The sequence below is a fragment of the Odontesthes bonariensis genome, chromosome 4, assembly GCF_027942865.1.
Source record: "Odontesthes bonariensis isolate fOdoBon6 chromosome 4, fOdoBon6.hap1, whole genome shotgun sequence".
NCBI classification, from domain to species: Eukaryota; Metazoa; Chordata; class Actinopteri; order Atheriniformes; family Atherinopsidae; genus Odontesthes; species Odontesthes bonariensis.
Genome location: NC_134509.1, coordinates 7,427,734 through 7,450,710, shown reverse-complemented (window position 1 = coordinate 7,450,710; position 22,977 = coordinate 7,427,734). Strand labels below are relative to the sequence as shown.

Sequence of the window (22,977 nt, the reverse complement as noted above, 5' to 3'; positions counted from 1 at the left end):
GATGTGGGAAGCGTGATTCGCGAGCTAGAGCCTCGCGAGAGTAAGCATGAACCTCGGCGCATAACCTACGTCATTTCTAAACATTACTGATTGGTTAAGGGAACTCCAAAGAATTTAAGTTGGTGAGTAAGGTCCCACCCTCCATGGGAATGGATTCCTCTTGGGTTTTTCCAGACTGTTTGACGGAGTCAACAGTCGGCTTTCGCCCAGGCTAAAGAAACGCCAAGGTAGACCCAGAACTCGCTGGAGGGATCGTATGTCCCTTCTGGCCTGGGACACCAGGAGGGGCTGGAGACTGTCACTGAGGAGAAAAATTTCTGGGTTTCTCTCTTGGACCTGTTGCCTCCACAACCCACCCTCGGATATTCGTAATATGTATATTTTTACAGAGAACGTCTCAAATAAATTGGCAGTGAACATTTTACAGATGATTCATTATCTGCCTCACAACTAGAATCATTTGCATAAGACGAACTACGTTTCACTCAAAACATGTTATATCCTGGAACTTTAAAGTCTCTTAAATGAGAAAGGTGTGAAAATTGAGGTTCAGTCGTGCGCTTTTTAAAACTAAATCACCCCAGGAAAACTACCTGAACCTTGCCACTGACTTCACCTGTCACTTTGTTACTTTTTCTCTGCCAAGCAGCTCTAGGCTTTGTTGTTTGATGACATCTCAGATTAGACTGAGCTCTTTTGATTTTAGCTGTGAGAGTCAAGCATTCGTGCCCTCTTACACTTCCTACAGCTGGCTGTCAAAGACAGCAGGGATTGGAAAACAGGATTACCTCTGAGCAGACTTATTTCCTATCACAGGCTCCATCTGTTGGACTGTTAAAGGGTTAAATGCTCAAGTAAGCCAGGAAAAAGAGAACATCAATCAAATGAAGACTGCCACGGTATCCCGTGAGGACAGAGTGAGTGCCAGAGAAAGAAAGTTTGTTTAAAGCTCTAGTAGCATGGAATTAGATTTACAGAGAGGGGGTAGGTACAGCAATCATTGCTGGAGCATCTCTGTTGTTATTGCCCCATTCAAACCTAGTCAGTCGGTGATGTTCTTTACCGCACACGCCTGCAAAGTAAAGCGGATCGTCGCAGGGAGGAGAGAAAGGAGGCCTCTGATTGGTCAACTCTACATCCGCTTTACACTATGCGTATTTCCGGTTTGCTAACCGGCTTGTTTTGTTTGTATGACCGCCGCCATTGTGGAAAATGAAATGGACCAGCTAGAAGAGCGAGTCTGCGAAGAAGTGAGGAAGTACCCACATCTTTAGGACTTTCGTAGTCCACACCACAAGGACAGCACATATTCAAGCAATTCATGGAGGGGTGTCAGTCCACCTCCTTGTCAAAGCTGAGGTGCCCTTGAGCAAGGCACCGTACCCCCATGCTCCCCGGGCGCTTTCATGGCTGCCCACCGCTCCAGGTTGGCATCTGTCTCTGAGTGTGTGACCCTGTGCGTGTGTGTCAACAGGGCCAACCTGGATGGGTCAAAAGCGGAGGACCAAATCTACCTTCGGGTATAAATAAAGTCACTTAACTTAACTCTACCAGGAGGGGACCACCAGTTCAAACTGAAAAAAGTGTTTTTTCTTTGCTCTTGTAAACAAGTTCTATTATTGCAACAACTGTGGAAGTTACATTTGACATATGGAGCAGAAACTCAGGTGTGAAACTGATCACAGCCATCTCCTGTGCAAATTGTCTTGCCATATTACAAATGGCCTGTGTAAACAATTGCATGCTGTACATTGTCCTGTAAAGAAATCATGTCTGATGTGCAGGTGCCTCCATCATGTTGACAATGACCAATGATCAGGCACAGAGGCATGTTTACTACTGTGTAACATCACCGTTCCTTTTTGCAGGAGGAAGCTAATAACACCACGCTGTTGTAAGTTTTGCGGAACAAGGTCTGCACGACTCGCAGCTTCTAGAAAAAGATGTCACTTTGATTGTTGCATATGTCTCTATAAAATTACACTACATGCTTCTCCATCAATGGCACCCTCACTCATATGACGGTGTCATTCGGTCTGCAGAGAAGGTGATTGGCTGCAATCTTCCATCTCTCCAGGACCTGTACGCCTCCAGGACTCTGAGGCGGACAGGGAAGATTGTGCCTGATCCCAGTCACAAACTCTTTCAGACAGTCCCCTCTGGCAGGAGGCTGCGGTTCATCAGAACCAAAACCTACACAAGAACAGTTTCTTCCCCTCCGCTACTGGCCTTATCAACATGGCCCGGAGCCCCCCCTGACACTGACTCTCTTCTTCTCCCCTTCCAGACCTACAAGCTACATTGACGTAGCATCTTCTGCGTTACATTAACGCACAGTCTCTATTTGTATATATATCTAGATTCTGTATATATATATCTATATTGTCTGCACCAACTACACAATTCCTTGTAAGTGCAAACCTACTTGGCAACAAACTTGATTCTGATTCTGATTCTGTCATGCGTGCCCTGGACACAGCCTTTTGCCCCTTTTGCATGTTCCAGCTGCTTTTTCCCAAAAGCAGCTGGAACACGGACCAGAGAACACATGTCCGGAGAATCCCGTGGTGTTCGTGTGCAGCTTTTGATGGATGCTCCTTTTATACGTAATCCTGACATCCTCACCTGTCACCAGACAGAATATTCCAGAATGGTGTTACCGGTATATTCTAAAAGGTTCTCTGTTTTTCTTTGAATCTCTGACAACCTTTTTTTGAGTGTACTGCTAGGATCAAATTTGACAAAATTGTATTTATATTTTGAAATTACAATGAAGTTGGTCAGAGAAGACACTAAAAATGTATTTCTCTAGACTTGCATCTGTTTAATAAATGTTTGAGCCAATTAACAGATCACAGTTACAAGTTTTTATTGCATTTAAAAAAAGGTTGCAAAACTTTCTTGGAAATCACATTTGTATATGTCGAGGTTATCATTGCAATTTGTTTCCTAATACCCTTGTCTTTTGAGATTGCAACTAATTGCAAAAGAGGGCACACGTCGTCCATGATCCCTTCAAGTACAACAAACTTGCACAATGGAGTACACAGCGTTTTGGATAATGAAAGGAAGGGACTCATAAAACCACCAATTGGTAATGAGAACAAGTGAACAAAGAGAGAGCACCCCTTGGCTAAAATAATCATTGGCAGCAATAGATTGGTGAGAACCTACTTATCACCCGACTCATGTCAGATCCAAGTGGCTAAACAGGTCTGTGAGATAATTTACTTCCCAGATCATGTCTGACAAGAGGTCCACACACACCTCCCTGAAAGGATGCCTATTTTAAGATAGAGAGGGTGTATAATTGTGGTGATCAATCAAAGAGCAGTGAATCAGTTTTCAGTGACAGGGAGAGCTATTTGTGCACAGAAAAGGATTTTTTTTTTCTTTTTATTCATGAAAAATCATACCATGAGGGAGCCACAACACAGCAGCCCATTCATCCCTACGCTTTATTACTGACCACCTGATAGACAGTTTTTCACACAAGACAGACCTAAATTAAAGAAGTAAAAACTGTAAGCTGGTAGCCTGGTGCGTGGTTAGAAAGCTAGTAGGCAGTATTGAATAAAGCAACAAAATGAGCGAAAAAAAGTCACATTTAAGGAGAGTGTACCATTTATGAAAAATGATATCAGGGTGCTGTGTGCCTCTAGGTACCTTATTTGTGGTGAAAACAACTGCTTGTAATCTCCCCAAACACAGGCAAAGAGGTGATTATCATTGTACACCAGCATGCTGTTCTGGTCTGCATGCATGCACAGACACACACAGCTTAAGTCCCAACAATAGATCTGAAAGACCTCATTAGTCTCCAGAGCCATAGTTTAGTGCGGGCCGGGGCCATCTCTGTCGTCCTATTATGCCAATACCAACACATGGTACGATGTGAATTAATGGCCAAATGGAACCGTGCAAATTGCTTGGTGCATAATGGACCAACCTCATGTGTCACACTAAATACAAAGAGGTGCTGGAGAGTGAAATAAAGCTACGAATCAGGTCAATCATCTCCACTGAGCATATGGAACAATATGGTTTAAATGATCAAGTGCCATCAAAAGTTCATGCATGTTCAATGTTGCGTGTGGAATAGAAATGGATTTTAATATTCATTGGTCATATGTCATGAAATTGCATGTTCTTATGTGGAGTAAAGTTTGTCAGAAATAAAGACCTCAGGAGGAACAACAAATAAGACGTGAACTGAGAACGAGTGGACTGATTACATTAAGGGAATTGGATTAGCAATGCTGGAAAATCACTCACATACTCTTTTGCAGATGTATGCACACGAACATGCACTCATTTAAGGTCATACGGTGTTCCGTCATGACTCTGTGACTTGATCCTATGCGGCCTGCTTCTTTTAATTTTTTCTTTTTTCATTCTTGGCTTAGTCTCTTCATGTACAGTCCCCATTGGCCTAGAACTGACACAAATACTTCAATCAAGGCATCCATTTTGGCACTGAAAAATAAAAGTGAATTTAAGTCTCCCACTTGTGGTGTCGTAGTATATTAGCTTGATGTTATAATACTTTGATGTGAATACTTTATTACTAACATTAATCAAAGGGATTTATTTATTTATTCTTGTACTTGTACTAAGTAGTCAGTGAGCACATTTACATGTCCCTGGAAAAATATTGATTGAGTTTGTCCGACCAAAATCTGACTTTAAAAATGCATGTAAATACCGTCCAACCAAAACTGTATAAATGATACTGCGGTAGGGAATTTATAAAGCACATTGAGTTGCCTGTGGTATGAAATGTGCTATATAAATAAAGATGCCTTGCCTTGCCTTAATTATTGCTGCAACTGGACTCAATGGGTCTAGAAGCTAAGCTTATGCCCAAAAGTTCCATCTTTTTGTAAAAAGCAATAAAACATAATTGTATATCAATACAGCCAAGTTCCCAATGAAGCTGCTATCATTCACATATTTTTCTATTTCTTTTTGCAGACAGCTAATCTCATCAGAAATTGTGATTAAAAATCACCCGACAGCCCATTAATGCGATGTTTACACGTTTAAGGCATTTCCAGACTGCTGTGTTGCTCAAATAAAATCCTGATTCTGTAACCACATCATCATCTGACACAGTCATCATTCAAGTAACTTAAAGATGCCTGTGCTCTGAGGTCAGCTATACTTACATGTGTGATGATCTCCCAAAGAGAAAGTTGGAAGCGACAGAATAGCATTTTCTCACACAGTGATTTTAATTTAGCTTCCTTGCATGTATACTGGCACATAGATGGACCCAGTAAACAATTAAATGGCCCCGGTGGAACTCTAATAGTCGCTTGACGAAGTAAACGAATGTCTGATGCAAAAGTGACTGTATAAAAACACACAATATAAGTCATTTGAACCGCAATGGAATTTCTTTTTAAGTTTGAGGTGTTTGAGATGGCTTAAAATGTGCTCTTTTATAGCTGTGTTTTGCATAGCTTTTAGCTTGGCTCTCCGGCCATTAATTAAACTGAGAAGCACCTGACTGCTGTCTGCTGCGAGTAAGACAGACTACTGTCTGAATTTAACAAAACTTCAGTACTAAAAAGCCAAAAAACTATAAAAAATATCCCTTTTAGCTGAAAAAAAGAACGATCATTAATTCTTCTAGTTAAAAAGTTTAACTCTGCTCGTCCTTTATGCTGCACATTCTATCATAAACTAGTCAGATTTGTGTTAAAACAAAGCAGCAGCAGTCGATCGTTACATGTAACACAACCCCACCTGTGGTGTAGACAGGAGGCTAATTGACAAAATTACAGATTTTTTGCTGAGATGTGTAGGGTCAAAGGTGTGATGTCCCACCTCACCCACGCAGCTCTACCTCAGCTAACATCACCTTTATTTTGTTGATAATACAATATCCACATATGAAATATTACTTTGATAAAACAAAAACTGTTTCAGTGCAGTTAAACATTTTTTTTTACAGCAGTTTTGTGGGAAATCGGATTGTATGACCTGAACTGCTACAAATACATGAAGGCCTGTTAAAACAACAAATCATGTGTTCTAACCCCAATTTAAAGTGATCATCAAATAACAAATAATTTGGTTAATTTGGTCAAAAATGAGCTTGATGCCAAAGCATTTGTACGTGTTTTTTTTGTGTGAAAATGTTTCCGTTAAAAAAATTAAGAGATCCTAACAAATCTTTTTTAAGCAAGCTGTTCTAGTAACTTTGGGAGGATTTAAGATAAACACAAGAAACTTGTGCTAATGTAAAAAAAAATAAAAAATGGACCAGATTCAGTTAATAATTCCCTATAATCCCTACATAGGAACCTCCTTTCATCAGTGTTTCATCTAGTTGGCCCCACGACACCTCCAGGATTGTCCAGGAGGCTAGACAATGATCACTGGTGTCCCAGAGTCACTCCCCTGCTCCTCACACCACAACAACCACCTTTTTTCTTTTTTTTCCACAACCACAAGCTACCCCAGCCTCTCACCATCTGCACACCAGTCACAGCGGGGTGGGGATACAAACCCTGGTTCGGGTAGGGGGGAGAAATAGAAGAGGTAAAGATAAGTAGGAATGGGATTCAAACCCTGGTTCAGTAAAAATAAAGGGATACAGAATCTAATGTTTAGCAAATCCCATATCCTGACTTAACTGATCTGAGCAGCATGCTGTTTATTTGTGGATACAGTTTTGAAACTGAAGTATCTTCTTTTTTTTTCTAGTGTTGCACAATGTTTTTTTCTTAGGAACTCATTGGGTTGTGTGACTCAAATGCTATAAATAACCAAGAAACAGCTCCAATGGCCATAAAAAAAAAATACTGATTTGCTGCAGTGAGGAGCAATTCACCCATCAATAGCCTCCTCACTTTTTCCCCTTCCTATTTTTAATCGCTTTTTCCTGTGTTTCTGTTATTGAGCTTAAATCTGTTCATTCATCTACTGAAAACCTCGCCCCTCCACAACCATGACCTTTTCTCATCTGCCATTGCTTTTTTTCTAAATAAAAAACAATGATTTATTCTCCCTCTCTCCCTTTGTAACTGCTTCCATGCTGTATGTAGAGAGAAATATATAAGCAAGTGAGTGGTTGCCATGCCAACAATACTCATTGCATTCACCCCCTCATTCTCTATGTGTGAGTGTATGACTGACGAACATGTGTAGCAGAAGCAGAATAAAGGCTTTAGTAGAAAAAGCCAACTAATCTCTGGGAAGGAGATTTATTCTCTAAAATTCACTGAAAAAACAAGTATCAAATATATCTTTAATGCAGTCTTTTTCCCGAACACACACATCATCTCATGTGTAAACGGACGAAGTAGAACAACCTAACTTGCTTCTACCATTGTGCTTTTCTGTTGTTATTTTAGTCGCTGTGATAGTTCTATGCACATTCTTCTTTGAATGAGAATAGAGACTTCTACGATTTGCCAAAATAGGATGTTACGTGAAATATTGTTTTGTGAAATGTTCTTGTGCTGGCTGATTTGCTGTTGTTGTCATTTTTGTTTTATTTGCTTTTGTGAGACACTAGCTTTAATATTGATAGTTTTTAAATGTTGTATTTTCAAAATGTCATTTGACATCAAAATTAGTAATACGATCAAGACTTCTATTCCCATTTGAAATAATTCAGAAAAAAATACATTATTTATGTTCAAGAAGCTAAAGACTGTTCAGTTTCCTACCTTGGCAGCCATGACCATGGAGGACCCTCCTCTAATGCCCAGGATAGGAATGTGTGTCTGAGCAGAGATGAAGTCCAGGATCTGGGCGATGGCCTCCTGATCCGTGTCATCACCAAACACTACACCTTGCAGCGAGTTCCTGGTCATCTGCGTGCAGATCCGATTGATAATGCTCTTTGGGTCGGTCTCGTTCATAGTGACCACCTCAACTTTGGGAGGATAAGGGATGTGGAGGAAGTCCTCTTTCTCAAGTCCAGCCCCCAAAGTTACTTCACTTGAGTTGCCCACCAGAATGACAGCAATACTGAGTGAGCTGATCAATTTAGGGCTGACAGGGGGTAGCGCCGGTGAGCCGGGAGAGTACTGAGGAGGGATGACAACGCCCCTCTGATTGCCACCTCCCCTCTGGCCACCTTGTCCTCCTGGGGCACCTCCAGGCCCTGTTCCTGGACCTCCCCCCCTCCGGGACTCGCAGGCAGGCAAGAGGAGTATGGAGAGGAGGAGCAGAGAGAAGGAATAGGAGAGGAAGGGCAGATTCAGCCGAGGATGAGGATGATGGGAGGACTGGTCTGAAGGAGGAGGGTGAGAGGAGGAGGAGGGGGACACCAAGCACTTGTCCTGAAGATGGGAGGGAGAAGGGTGGAGGCTGACAAGCATTGTGGAGGAGTGTAAATGCCAACCCTGGAGGAGATGAGAGGAGAGACACAGAGAGACGATAAGTGCAACACACCTACAAATGGAAGTAGACTCATTGATTTGAGCTAAAAACTAATATGCTACAGTGATAAAGCAAAACATTATGACCACTCTTAGGTGAACTGAATAACAATTGCACTTGGGAAGGTCTGGGAAATATCAAACAGATAACGGTCAGATCTCATTATCAATGCTTTTGATGAGGGAGAACTGGGCAGTTTAAACCTGAGCAACTTTGACAACAACTGAAAAATAAAACTACTCCATTACAAGTAAGGCCCAATCCCAATTCAACCCACTGGCCATATAAATTGGCCCTACTGTCCATATTGCAGGCATAAGGTTCCCTTTTCTATTGGGGATCAAGGAGCAGTGGTCATCTAGGCATCCAAATGCGCCTTGAACACCCAGATGAAGTCTACTCTTTGATCTATAAAAGACGATTGAAGGCAGGACAGGGAAAAGTCCTGTAAGCAAACTCCAATTTATCCAACTAAAGAATGAGGTGGAAAATTAAAAAAAAAGAAACGATCTCATGACAGACAGTGAAACGGCTACGTTGGGACACAGTTGCAGCATCACAATGAAGACTCAAAAATTGTGCAGCTACTACATTTTCTTCAGTGTGTACCCTGAACAGATTTTTAAGTTGTCAGCATGTCAACTAGCTCCGTCTTCATAAATGTTTCAAAGTTGCAGCCTCTAATTTTCATGTCTTGCTGGGATACAATTAAACATAAAACAACAGCCTCTATGCGGGAAGGAGGAAAGTGCAAATCCAGAGACCATCATGTAAGAGACTTCTAGTTTTAGACATGGAACAAGTCCTGAACAACGCACAGTTTTTGCATTTTTCTACTTACAATCACAGTTCCGTTATTTTCTACTGCGCTCAGTTGCAAATGGTTGGGGAACGAAAGCACATGGTTACGGCAACCATATGTCATTTTATTAATAACCTTAAATGCGACCCAACCCATAATAATGTCCTGTAAAAATCACTGCTTCTTCCATTCGCTTTTGGGAGGTGGGGGGGGCTCTTCCTCCTGCAGTTGTCTGCCAACCGGGAGGTCGGTGGTTGGCAAGACACTGAAGCCTTCCTTAACTACCGATGCGTCCATTGGTGTATGAATGTGTTTGAATGCTTAGAAGAAGTGTGTGTGGGCCTATATGAACTAGGACATACTGTATGAGTGAATGGTTGAATGTGGGCATGTAGTGTGAAAGCGCTCGACTAGAAAAAGCACTACACAAGTACAAGCACGGTCCATTTACTATTTACTTCTGAGTTATGTTTAATGGATAAAAGGACAAGATTTCACTAAAACGCTTTCATCACTTCCTGGATGTGTTTAGGTAGTAACATCACTTGGAGTCAGAAATCAAAACTGTTTGATTAGGTTTAAAAACAATCATGAGTGGAGCTAAAATATTTCATTTTTACTCTTCACTTGCAGTTCTACAAATGTATTTATAGGTTATATTGGCCAGCTTGAGCAAATGCCCCATGGGTCATATTTGAGAGGAGACCAGTCTCGGTTAGACAGTTATAAAACTCTTGAAAGTCCTTAAATGTATAGTGAAATCTCATAATACACGTACATAAATTGTGACAATACTCATTTTTGGACACGCAGACAAAGTTATCTATTAAAAATTTTCTACAGAGATTGGGCTCTGTGAATAGTAACAAAGGAAGACAAAAACAATCTTTTTTTTGTGAGGCTGTTATTAACGTGTAAACACCTGAAAAGAGACCTAAGCAAATATTGTTTTTTAGGACATCAGAGGGTAATGGAAAGTATAATGTATTTTTTTAAGAAAAAAAGTAGTATTAGTAAAGTAGCACCTTTAAGCAATACTGAAACATGGTATATGTTAGGATATGATCATTTGGACATTACAGTCAAAAGTAAACTGCAAATGCAAATAAAGGAATATATATATGTTCGTGTGTGTGTGTAATTATGTGTTTCTCTTGGCTTGATGTAATGAATAATAGCAATAAAATAAAGTATTGATTAGGATTTAAAGATACAGATAATCCAACCCTTTAATTGCAGAAGAAATTTCATTACTCATATAGCACACACTGAGAGAAATCTTTTCTAATAGTGACAACACCAAACCCATTATGTTGTGTGTTGACTCCCTGAGAGGAACCCTGTGGCAAACATCAGAGACAGAGCAGCCACTATATAGGGAGTTTTGTGTGTATGTGGATATCTGTGTGGGGTTTGAGGGAGTCAGGATAACACTGGGTGTATTTTGACAGATTGACAACCTCAGAGCGTCATCGACTCACTGCCAGGCTAAGTGACCATTAGACACTCCAACAGAGCTGCACTGAGTTTCTCTCCCCTTTTCGTTTCCCCCTCTCTCTCTCTGACTTACACACTACTTTCGCTGCTTTTCATTCTAACCTCTGAGCCAGCTTTTTTGCAGTTAGGAAAAGACAAAACTGTTCACCCCCATGTAAGATGATTTGAAGATATTTGAAAAAGCAAGCGGTCAATTCTCTTTAGAAAGAGGTGCCACTAATAAAGGGGATACACTCCCAGAAAAAGGTGGAATTATTTGGATAGCCATTTCTATCGTTTAGATTTAATGAATTCATAGATAAATAAATATAACACACTCATCACTTTTCTAAAAATTAACGCTCATGAAAGGTGACATATTATGTCAAATATATACATGTTACATTAATACATGAACAAGATATTATATTAAAGTGTACATATATTATATGAAAAATATGCTGAACAGCATATATTTGGTTATATATTTGGATATAAGATTATCCAGCCTCCTCTGCCTAACGTATCATTCACTGCACCTCAGGAGTGGTAAGTTAAAACTCTTTTGCTTTTTGTTTTGCTGTTAACATCACATCTCATCATTAGCTATATAGCTCACTTCAGAAATAAATTAAGTAATAATACTCAACTGGTACTTTGTTTATTGCTTTATATCCTGACAAATCTGACTTCTGTGCGGCATTCTTTCATTTCTTTACCAATTGGAAGTAAGAAATTCCAATTTCCTATTTGTCCCACTTGAATGTGCCATCAGTATAGTAAGGAGTGAAACCCAAACTATATGAGAAACAGTTATTAATGTTGGAGGTTTAAAACTAAAAAACACAGAGTGACAGAAAAATCCAGAGTTTATGGAGCTGGAATATGGCAGAAGAATCACAACATTAGTTCTCTATGGTGTTATCTACTGTTCAGCATGCCGTTACGTTCTGTAGTGCCTGTATTAACAACTGGGACCAATTCACTGCATGACTCTTAAAAGAGGGATCAGCTGGAGGGACCCTACCAGCTGCCCATGGTTAAATTACACAGGAGGGAATTATTGAGAATAAAATTAAATTTAATTAAATCGGTTTAATTTAAACTGAATAATTCCAAAGTATAAAAGATTATTTTTCAAACATTCAGAGGACTGTTTAATACTGATTTAACCGCAACTTCTGCATCATGTCGATGAGTGCTTGAAGATAGTACATAGATGGTCCACAGCACAGTGTAGAATCCCTCAATAATTTAAACAAAAGAGGAGGTTTTCCATGGGCTATTCAACCAGCACATTAGACTTTTTGCAAAACAGCTGCAAGAAGTTATTTCGGTTAAAGGGAGGTTAATAGTATTGTCTGAGGTTAAAGGAGTGCTTGTTTCCTCAGCTGAAAAAATAATAATAATAAAAAAATAATATTACATATTGATATTTTCATTTAATAAATGACTGAAAATAACATTTCTGGTGGTAGGTAGATATAGGTATAACTTCAAAGAGGATTACATGTTCATCTCTAAAAACTGGTTCTTCCTCTGGTTGTTCTTACTTATCACATGACTCTAGTAGCTCCCTTCAACCCTCTGAGATCCCTTTGCTGCTCCTTGTAGTCAATTGCTGACCTGTGTTTGCAGGTACTAACAGCTCTTCTATAGAAACATACAAAGAGTAGCAAAGAAGAGTGTGGAGGGGAAATGGTGGAGAAAGAACATAAGAGGGAAAGATGCAAGCAGAGGGAGGTGACAGGCTGGGAAAAAGGCAATTAGTCATCGCCCGCTGTGAAAAGTTAACAGAGTGCAAATTTGGGCATATTTCCTGCAAAGATGTAGCTGAAGAATCTAAATTAGAATATGTTCATGCTCATATTATACATGAAGCATGGAGGAACACTTTGATAGATGGATAAATAAATATTGTTTTTCTTCGTGGCTCCCACAATACTTCCACAAATCTTTTATTTTACATTATGAAGCAGCCTGTGTGTTGTGGAGCTAATCCAGTGAGCCATGCAGTCACCAAAATACAAAATCCCAAGAAAAACAAAACTGAAAGTTGTGTGGAAAATGGAGACGTAAAGCAAGGGAATCTAGGAAATGGGGCAAGCAAAGAGGCAAGAGGCTGAGCAGTGTGAACAAAACTCAATCTCCACATAAATTTTTTTTTTTTTTTTAAAAAAGGTCTGAAAGGTCTAATTACCAGTGGTTTGTCAGGCTTAATTGCAGGTGCACATGCTAATTGTAAACGAGCTAGATTCTCCATGAGGATGGCAAAGCCGAGAAAAAGAGTGAAGGAGGAGGAAGCGAGTGGGAGGAAGGCAGCAGAGAGAAGAGAAGAGGAGAGAGAAGAGTGGGGAGAGGGAAGAATAAATAGAGACATACACAAAAGAGTTGGAGGTGGAGGAAGGAATGGCAATAAGAAACCCAGAGGAGGGAGGGAGAGAATGGAGGAAGGAGGTGTGGAGTGGAAACGCAGCTGAAGTTGAAAAGATGAAAGAAGACATGATTAGCGCAAAAGGATAAAAGAAGAGCCAAGGGTGGGGAGGGGGTTAAAAAGGAAGAGGAATACCAAGAAAAGAAAAAGGGCTCAATCTTCAGTGTTGTTGATTAAGGAAGGGCTGATGAATACACTCAGAGAGGGCAGCGGAGGGAAACCATCAGAAAAAACAAAATCTTTTAAAATCACGCAAACAGTGTGACAGTAAACGGGGGAGCAGAGAAAGACTCATCCGGATATGTTTTTTTTCTGTAAAACAGCAGTGCTCGGTTTCCATAGTAACACTTCAAATATGGCTCTACAGAACACCCTGATGGACAGGAAGATACGCACAACTCACATCAATTCATGCAGTTCACTACGTGCCCTCTCCTAATGATACACAATTTGCTTTTATCTGCTGCTGCATAATGTGGCACCGGTTTGTAACTTAAAACAAAAAGCACGGGGCCTTCGCACAGATATGGGTATGCACACCCCGTGTACACACATATGAGATAAGCTGATGCACTTCTGGGGATAGAGATCCAGTGCGCCTGCTTTTAGCATGCCTCACATTAAAAATGAATCTCCAAAACAGCTACAGGCAAATAAAGAGAAGCAACACAATGGAGAAAGCAGCCAGTCAGCGAACTGAGCAGGAGACCTTCACACAGCATCTCCGCTGTTATTGACAGCCCCCAGTCAATAACATTTAAATGATAAGTGTCAAGAGTGGATTATTTACACACAGAATAATAGAATGAAATGAATCCGAGTTACGGTATGAATGTATGTGCTCTTGTGTGGCCATTACCGCACTTAAACAGCAATTACAACAACATATGCAGCACAAAGAGAACCTGGATGAGTGGCAATAAGTGGCAACGTAATACACACCCAGGTGTGTATTTCATATCCAGTGATTTACCGCAGGTAGAACAAGCTATCTAACAGATAATGACACATATGCATGCACACAGGGCTGGCGGTTCAAATGTGTTGCGCTGCAGATTGGAAACTGTCTTCTATGCAATCAGACACCTGAGCCTGAAAGATACAGATATAAAGATGGAAATATAATAGGAAATAGGAAAAAAAAAAGTTACTATGAGCAGGTTTACACCATTGTTTTTTATTTGGCATGGAAATACCTCCCGCCTCCTTTCCACTCACCACCTGTGGTGTAGTCTCTGTCACCACAAATAGGCTTGTAGCCCTTGGTGAAAGTATTATCATCCAATATCCTGGTTCAGCCATGTCTCTTTAAAGCACCTTTAACTACATTTGCATTACTCCCTCTGACTTCGGGCGAGCACTGTTTGTTCATCCAACTTGTTTGCCAAGGACTTCACGTTCCTCATGATGAATGATGAGTGACGGGAGACGGGAGACACGGCTTGCATCTTCTTCTCTCCATAAGCCTCTCCTGTCTCAATTCAGCTCTCTTCTTCTTTGTTCATTCCATCTTTGTATCCTTGTTTTCTTCCAGATTTCAAAAGGTATATCAATTGCTCTGGCTGATGGGCAGACAGCTTTAGGGCAATCAGCTGATCAAGGAGCATGTGAAGCAGAAGTTGTGCTCCTGCCCCATGCCTCAATGAGAGACAAAATCCAACAACTAAGAAAACAGGTAAAAACTCTCGCAACCAACATCTTGCGAGAGTTCTACACATCTGCTGCATGTGTAGAAACTATTACATGCAGCAGCAACAACAACAAACACATAATAAAAACCCATGAAATAAATAAACAGCGCCATCTGGTTTGAGCCTGATCATGCCAACAGCACTGAGGCATTAGTCATATCGTTCTTAACATTTGCATAGAGCATTGATCAGCTCTGTTAAATGGCACAGACAACAAACAGAATCACATCAGTATGCCAAAATGGATCCCAAGTGATCAGTCAAGCCATGAAACATGCGCCTAAATCAACTTGTTCTCACGCTAACAAACACATTTGGACAAAAGTGGTAGATGGGAGAAAAGTGCACATACTACAGAGGCTGCAAGCAACAGCGTGAGAATAAAAACTGAATCACATGAAAACATATGTGTGCCATCATCATCATGCTCTGCTACATCCCTAGAGACCTGTATGTCTGTTAAGGAGTCCATTTACTGGTGAGTGGTGCTGTTGTCATCTCCACTGAAGTGTGCACTGCACAGGACATAAATGATGAAAAATAATAAATCACACTAAATTAAGTGTTTTAATTAATCATATAGCTTCAGTCAGTATAACCCATCAACCCCCTCAAATGAGTAAAGTGTCTTTTTAGAGTTCTGTGTTTTTCTTTTATTTAAAGGTCTGGATAGCTCCTGCAGAGGAGCAACAGCAGGTGACTGATGTCTGACATTTCTGTTTCTTGTCAAAATTTCAAAATGTCATCAATAATTCTCAATCAGATGTACTTTATTAACTTGTGAAGCTGGTTGGCTCATACACCAAAGCAACACATCAGTAACTCTCTCACATGTCCAACACTTCGTTTTTTTACCAACAGAGGTCCGGTTTGGTGTGTGCGGCAGCTCTGATAGAGAACTACTTGCCCTGTACTCCATACTGACCAAATATATTTACTTAAAGGTGGGGTAGGGGTTCTTTTTCTGGAGCATTTTTTTACATATTGCTTGAAATACTCTTCACACCCCCATTGCAACCAATTAATTAAAAGTTTTGACACAAAAATGAAAAGTTTTAGTGGCCTCTAGAACGTACAATCTAGGAAAAACACTATCCAATCATACTGAACGGACGTTAACGATGATTGGATTCTGATGCGTCTATCAAACTGCAATCTGCTCCTCCCTCCCCCTCCTTCCCCCTGTGCGCGTACCCTTCTTCGTGAACGAATTACGCGTCCAGAAGCTTGGCAGGAAGCTACTCTAGAGCCACCTTGGCTAGCACCTAGCATTATTAAACGTATAGTTAGCATATACTAAATACTAAATACGGCAACAATCGATGCTTGCTGTCAGAACAGTGCTCGTGCACCTTCGTGCTTGTGAACAAGCATTGCGCGTTCATGTACTCTAGAGGCGTGGCTTCGGGGGGAAAGTGAAGAAAAGGGTTGGGACTTTTGACCTGTGTATTTTCAAAATGCAGCTTTGCTGGACTCAAAATCCAGGATCTCCTACCCTACCTTTAAGAAGAGCTTTTGTCCATGTTAGTTTGAAAAAGAACTAAAGTGCTAACTGAGGCTTCATCTGTGAGGAGGAGATAATCACTGTTGGATCCTAGAAATGTATTTGATACAATCAATCTCAACATTACAGATGCTTGAACATGTTATTGGGATTAAAGGAACCGCAGAAGATGTTTGGCTTGTTTAAGTCATATCTATCTGATAGATTCCAGTTTGTTCATGTAAACGAACGATCTTTCTCGCACACCAGAATATGTCATTGATTTCCGCAGGGTTCCGTGCTTGGACCGATGCTTTTCATTTTATACATGCTTCCATTTGGTAATATCATTAGACAGCATGGCATAAAGTTCCATTGCTATGCTGATGATACTCAGCTACATTTATCTGCAAAACCAGATGAAACCAATCAGTCTGTTAGACTACAAGCATGTCTCAAAGACATAAAGAGCTCGATATCTTTGAATTTTCTGCTTCTAAATTCAGTTAAAAATTTGAACCTACAGGAAGAACCTGTCTAGCTATATAGTTACTCTAGATGGCATTTCCTTAGTTTCTCGTACTACAGTGAGGAACATTGGAGTTATTTTTGACCAGAATCTGTCATTTGACGCACATACAAAACAGGTTTCTAGGACTGCCTTCTTTCACCTTCGTAATATTTCCAAATTTAGGATCATCAAAAAACATTTTTAGTGGCTCTGAATGAATTGGACTAATTTGGAATTGAATTAATTGGATTTGATTGAATTATGATTGGATTACAATGAAATGGATTCTAATTAGCTTGAATTGGACTGTATCTTTGAAGTGCCTTGAGATGACATTTGTTGTGATTTGGGGCTATGTAAAAAAAAAAACTTAATTGAACTGAATTGAATAGAATTGAATACAAGGAATCAGCCACAGCTTCAGTCTTCTCTGAATTTACAACCTGCACAGAGTGGAGGGAGAAACGATCGCGTGATGATCGCAATCTTTAATGACTAATAAGCCCCCCACATCAGCAACCTTAGCAACAGAGCCAAGCAAAGCAAACATGACAGAACAAGAGAGCTAATCAGTCCAAACTTGCTGATTGCAAAAACTCTAAATCTGTCTGTCATTCTGTATTTTTCTCTTAGCTTTTTTCAGCAGTAAAATCCAATCAGCTTTTTATCCTTGTCGTGTATCAGCCTGTGCTTAATTGTTTTCCAGACTTTATCTGTAATATAATGTAATGACAGTACACCCGCCCACCCCCCACCAGACAGTAATTCTTTAAGAAAGTATCAAGGTGGAAGGGTATTACCTAGTTGTTTGTGTGTGACGTCCTACTGTAAAGCAAAAAGTTGGGATGCTGCGACCAACGTGAACTGCGGTACCTCAGCCTCCAGGTTTTCCAGGGCATTTTCAGAGATCACATATTAAACGTGCATAACAAAGGTTGGTGTACTTCAAAATGAGTCAGAAGCACATAGCTTTAAGAGTCACACACTTTTCAAGCGATGCTTTAACATAAGCTGTGAAAAGTCCTGTTACATGTTGCAAACATGTCTGGCATTTGTATTTTAAAAAAAGACGACTTTAAATTCAGCAAATTATCATGCATGACATTACATTCATACATGAGGGGGCATGGCTTACCCCTGAAATGTCAACCATGTTAATGCATTCCTCAAATGAACAGCATCAATCAATGTTGCATTTTCTAGTGTCCAGTATATCCAGGGTGGGTTGCAAAGGCAGAGTGGTACCGTCCAACTTTTCACTTACCAATTCAGTGAGAATTAAAACACAGAAACATTCTTTCCAGTTCTTAACGCTACAGCTTTAAACATCCGAAAAAATATGAGACGTCCATGTTTTTTGATATTTCTTCTCACAAGACTTTTCTTTGTTTGAGCTGATATTCATCCACTGGCCTTAAGCAAGTTGTTCTGAAATTTATTTAGCCTGATCTCTGCTGTGGAACCAGATGTACAATAAGATCGGCTTGGAGATATTGAAACCTGCTTTTAGACTCTGTGCCTCTCTGAACAAACCATTGAAGAAAGTTGCCTCCTTTTCTCCGACTATATTAAACAGCTGTAGCACCGCAGCAGCAGCTGTCCCCAAACTGGGAGAGGGAATGTGCACTGTTTACGCAGGTGGCAGAGCCACGGTAATTTTATTAATTATTCACATCTTCTGACGTGTCATTGTAATCATGTACAGCAAAGCAAAATGCCTTTCAGCACAGCAAACAGCTGAGCTTTGCACAGATTCATAGTTTTCACAATAAAATCATCAGATTCTAGATTCAGAATGAATCTAGAATTAGTCAGTGAAATCCATTTATAGTTTTCTTTAGAGATTTGTAATATCTTTCTGAGTGGCAAGTGGATTATTACAGAGTTTTCAGTTTTGACGAGTAAATCCAAGAATATTATCAGGGGTGGTATTACGACATAAGCATAAATTTAGTTTAAAAAAAAGGAAGGCAACAGATAGCTTTATCTGTGGTGTTTCCTGAAGCACACAGTGTGTGACAGCATGCAGAACATTGTACTATCTTGCCTGCACTTACTGGGATATTAATGTGGAACATGGGTTAAGCGTGGAAAAGAAGTGCGATAACCACTTTTGCCTTTGTAGTTTTGAACTGATAAGTCCTCAAGCCACAATTCGGCTCAGCTTTGTCACAGTTCAGAAGAAGCCCTTGTCACGTGGTAGAGGCAGCAGCACTGAGATCAGGGTTGGTCACTTTTCACAACAGAACCAAGCTTTTGACAGAGCACAGTGTCTCACATTTCATACACAGTCAGCTGAAAAAGAAAGCACACTCTATTTCATGTAAAAAAATTATATCAGGTCATTTTTTTTTAAACAAAAACTAAGGCAAAATGCAGAGAGGAGCAGAGTCTGATCAAATTACAACCTATGATCGTCAAGCTTGTAGAACCACCTTTAGCAGAAATAACTTTAAAAAATCTTTTATTGTATGATATTATCAGACTTTCGCATGGTTTTGGAGGAATTTTGGCCCAATCTTCTTTACAACTTTGCAGCATTGAGATTTTCAGCATTTGTTTAGGCACAGCTCCCTTCAGGTCCCATCACAGCCGAGAGTTTGACTGCACCATTGCAACACCTTGATTATTTTCTTCTTCCAGACTTCTGTTGTAGATTTGCTGCTGTGTTTGGGATCAATGTCCTTTTTCATGACCAAATTGCAGCTTTATCCACCCAGCAGATGGTCTCACTTTGGACTCTAGAATACTTTAGTATACAGAGGAGTCCTCCACCACCAATCTTTGATTTTCTCCAAACATGCTGCTGTGCATGATGAACAATCATCTTTACTGCTTACATCTTAACACACACCTGAATGCTCCACAACAGTTTTCTGGGCCGAAAGTTCTGCTTTCATAGAGGAGCTCATACCTACTGAGGATCAGTTAATCAAGTGCATTTGATCAGCAGCTCCTGCTACTGACACTTAATTCCTTTGGAAGCAGTATGGAATGGACTCAGCGTTTTACATAAAGCTTCTGTATTTTTGGCACCGTGTAAAAGATCATGTGTTTCTGTTCATGATTGTAGGTTGTCGTTACCTTATTTAAAGACCTGGTAAGCATCAGATACTTTTTTTTTAGACTTTAGAACTGAAAGAAAGTGTACTTTCTTTTTCGCATGACTGTAATTGAGCTTGACTTAGCCCCATTGTTTCCTTATCCTAACACTTCTGAGCCTCCTAATGACAAATAAGTTCTTTTTACTCAGCTTGGAGATCGCTGCACATACCATCATGCAAAGCTATGTTTATCTTGAATGGGTTTAAGTGAGTAATATGTAGCCAGTTAGGACGTTTTTGTGTCTCTCAGTTCGCTGCTCTCAGCAGCATCATTTTCAAACAGCAAGGCCAGAGTATCTTCTCCACACATGCTCTGTTACTCTTCACGAGAAAAGAAATGTTTGTTAATAGCTAATATCTCCCAAACTAAAGACTAAAATGTGCTTGAAAGACAAAGTACAAAAAAAAAGACTTTCATGATGATCCGTCAGTGACAGCTCAGTAAGGTAATCAGACATCCTGCAGCTCTAATGACTGCAGCTATAATGAGTGCTTGAAGTCAACAAAAGTTTTATTTAATTTTTCAATTCACAAAGCTATCTATGCACATGAGGGAAATGTTTCCTTCTAGATATACTACCTTTTTATTGTCACTGTCATGACAAAATGACAATGTAAAAACTGTCAAACTGGGTCACAAATATACATTTTCTCTTCTTTTTTTTTAAAGGCCAAAACAATTTCCCGAAACAATAGGATGCAGCAGTTTTTCTAAATATTTTTTTTAAATACAAATACATATTTTATTTGGTGGGTCAGCTGGATAGGCCGGCAGGATGGGAAAAAAAAAGAAAAAAAATCAATACTTTACTCGAGTGGGTCTTTGATGTTTCATTAAGTGCAGTTTTGTCTGGTCAAGAATCCCCTCTCTGTTAATTGCACTTATACTGATGCCACAGTGAGACTTCCTCAAGTTAACATTATGTGGTCTCTTCTTTACAAACAAATAAACTGACCCTGCATGCACTCGCAAGTTAACGAACACGCCAATCCAACACATAGACACACATACGCACAAGAAGGGGATGAGCCGACTCTATTTTCTGAGGAAGCTGAGATCCTTCAACGTGTGCAGCAAGATGTTGGAGATGTTCTATCAGTCTGTTGTTGCCAGTGCACTCTTCTTCGCTGTGGTCTGCTGGGGGAACAGCATCAGAGCCGGTGACACCAGCAGGCTTAATAAACTTGTTAAGAAGGCTGGTTCTGTCATCGGCTGCAAACTGGACTCATTCGAATCGGTGGAGGAGAGGAGGCCACTGAACAAACTGTTATCCATCATGGATAACCCCACCCATCCTCTCCACCAGCTGCTGGTTGGACAGCGGAGCTCCTTTTCTAACAGGCTCATCCAGCTCCGCTGTCACAAGGACCGATTCAGGAAATCCTTCCTACCAGCAGCCATCACCATATACAACACCTCCCCTCTGGCTGGAAGAGAACTTCAACCTCAATAGGCTTGAAGTCTCTCCTAAAAAACAATAACAAAAACAAAAACATACTGTAGATTTGTACATAGCGAATGTTTATTCACTATTTTATTTTATTTTATTTTATTTTATTTTATTTTATATTTATTTTATTCTATTCTATTGGCTTGTTTTTACTACTTTAATTGTTTTTCATATATTTACTGTATGCTGCTGCAACAAAACAATTTCCCAAATTGGGATTAATAAAGTATCTATCTATCTATCTATCTATCTATCTATCTATCTATCTATCTAAAATACACACAGTGAATAGCGCAGGTTTGAAGTCAGAGCCATTCGGAGTTCAATCTTATATTCTGCAACAATCTGACATGTCCCTCTCTTGAGCAATTCTCAGGGTGAAGGCGCTTTTAGAGGGGCTGGACCACCACTGTTGTGACTGAATGCATGTGGACCAGAGGCTGGACAGGGGAAAACATGCAGGGTTGAGAAGAAGTTTATTTCTATCCAAAATATGATCTTAACACTGAATGAGAACAAAACTGAACAAGGCAGGACTAACGTGGTGTCATTGCACATTAGTGTTCTGAATGTAAAAGCAGTATAGGAATGGTATCACTCTGGCGTTGTGCTTCACCCTCAGCCCTCTCCATAAATAGCCGATCTGACCTTCTTTTCAGCCACAGTTGAATATGTATTTCCCTCCTGGGTTCCTTTCAGTCTGAAAATGTGAAACATGAAAGGAGGAGTTTTCCATCAACAGTCCAATCAATGTTGGTGTCCACTACTTCTCTGGCAGCACAAAACATTCAATAGTTACAGCTCTCATGAGGTTTCGATAGGTTTATGACACCTGAAGTAAAGAGAGAAGTAAAGTATCCACTCAGTCCGTTTTGTCATTTCCTATAATTATAACTCTGGCCAAGAACTGACTGCTACTTTCTACAAGACTACCATCAGTGCGGGGTCAAGATATTTGATTATTTTATTGAGGTTCTATGCAAATAGTATACCTACACCTTATAACGATAGGTACAGGGGGGGGGCTCCAGACATCTGTGGTAATAAATCAACAATAGCAACTAAACTTGGGTCCAGATTTACTATTGTTTTAGTCCAGGTGAAAACCCTTTTTTGGTGTTGAAATATTACCTAACTGAGGAGACCAATGATAATTTAGCACCTGAAATGTGTGGACACGAGGATCTTGGCAGTGGGCCTGCTGCATTTTATATTTCAAAATTCAGTGAAATTAGCAGTTATAAGAATCCCACAGAGTCATTTACAAAGCTTTGGAGCTCCCGGCCAACTGTGCTGTTACCGCAAAAAAAAGCACGTCTTAACTTTGAGCTTTCTCGTTAGTTTCTGCAAGGAGGAGGCACAGATGGTGCTTAACAGAGGTGGAAGGAGAGAGTGTATGTAAATGTATCAAGAATGACAGAAGAAGACATTATCAGAACAACTGCCAAGCCACGTTTTTTTTTTTTTAACTGAGAAATCTAAGATGAACTTCAATCTGTAAAGAGCCTTGTAATTGCTGCTTCACTGAAAGTAGCTTTTCATGTTTTATTTTTAAACTGATTGGAGTTTGGTGGTTTGTTTGGTTACAAAAAGTACACTGCACTGTAGCTGGCATGTCATCTTCC

At 40.0% G+C, this 22,977-nt stretch overlaps 1 protein-coding gene across 7 annotated transcripts in view; it reads right to left on the bottom strand.

Moving 5' to 3' along the window:
• Window positions 1-22,977, bottom strand: part of grin2bb (glutamate receptor, ionotropic, N-methyl D-aspartate 2B, genome duplicate b) — a 126,610-nt gene that overhangs the window by 85,270 nt on the left and 18,363 nt on the right. For all 7 annotated transcript variants that reach the window (XM_075462723.1, XM_075462730.1, XM_075462731.1 and 4 more), the window contains exon 3: window positions 7,683-8,363. In XM_075462723.1, the coding sequence (XP_075318838.1) occupies window positions 7,683-8,363 (681 nt within the window). The remainder of the gene's footprint in view (window positions 1-7,682; window positions 8,364-22,977) is intronic.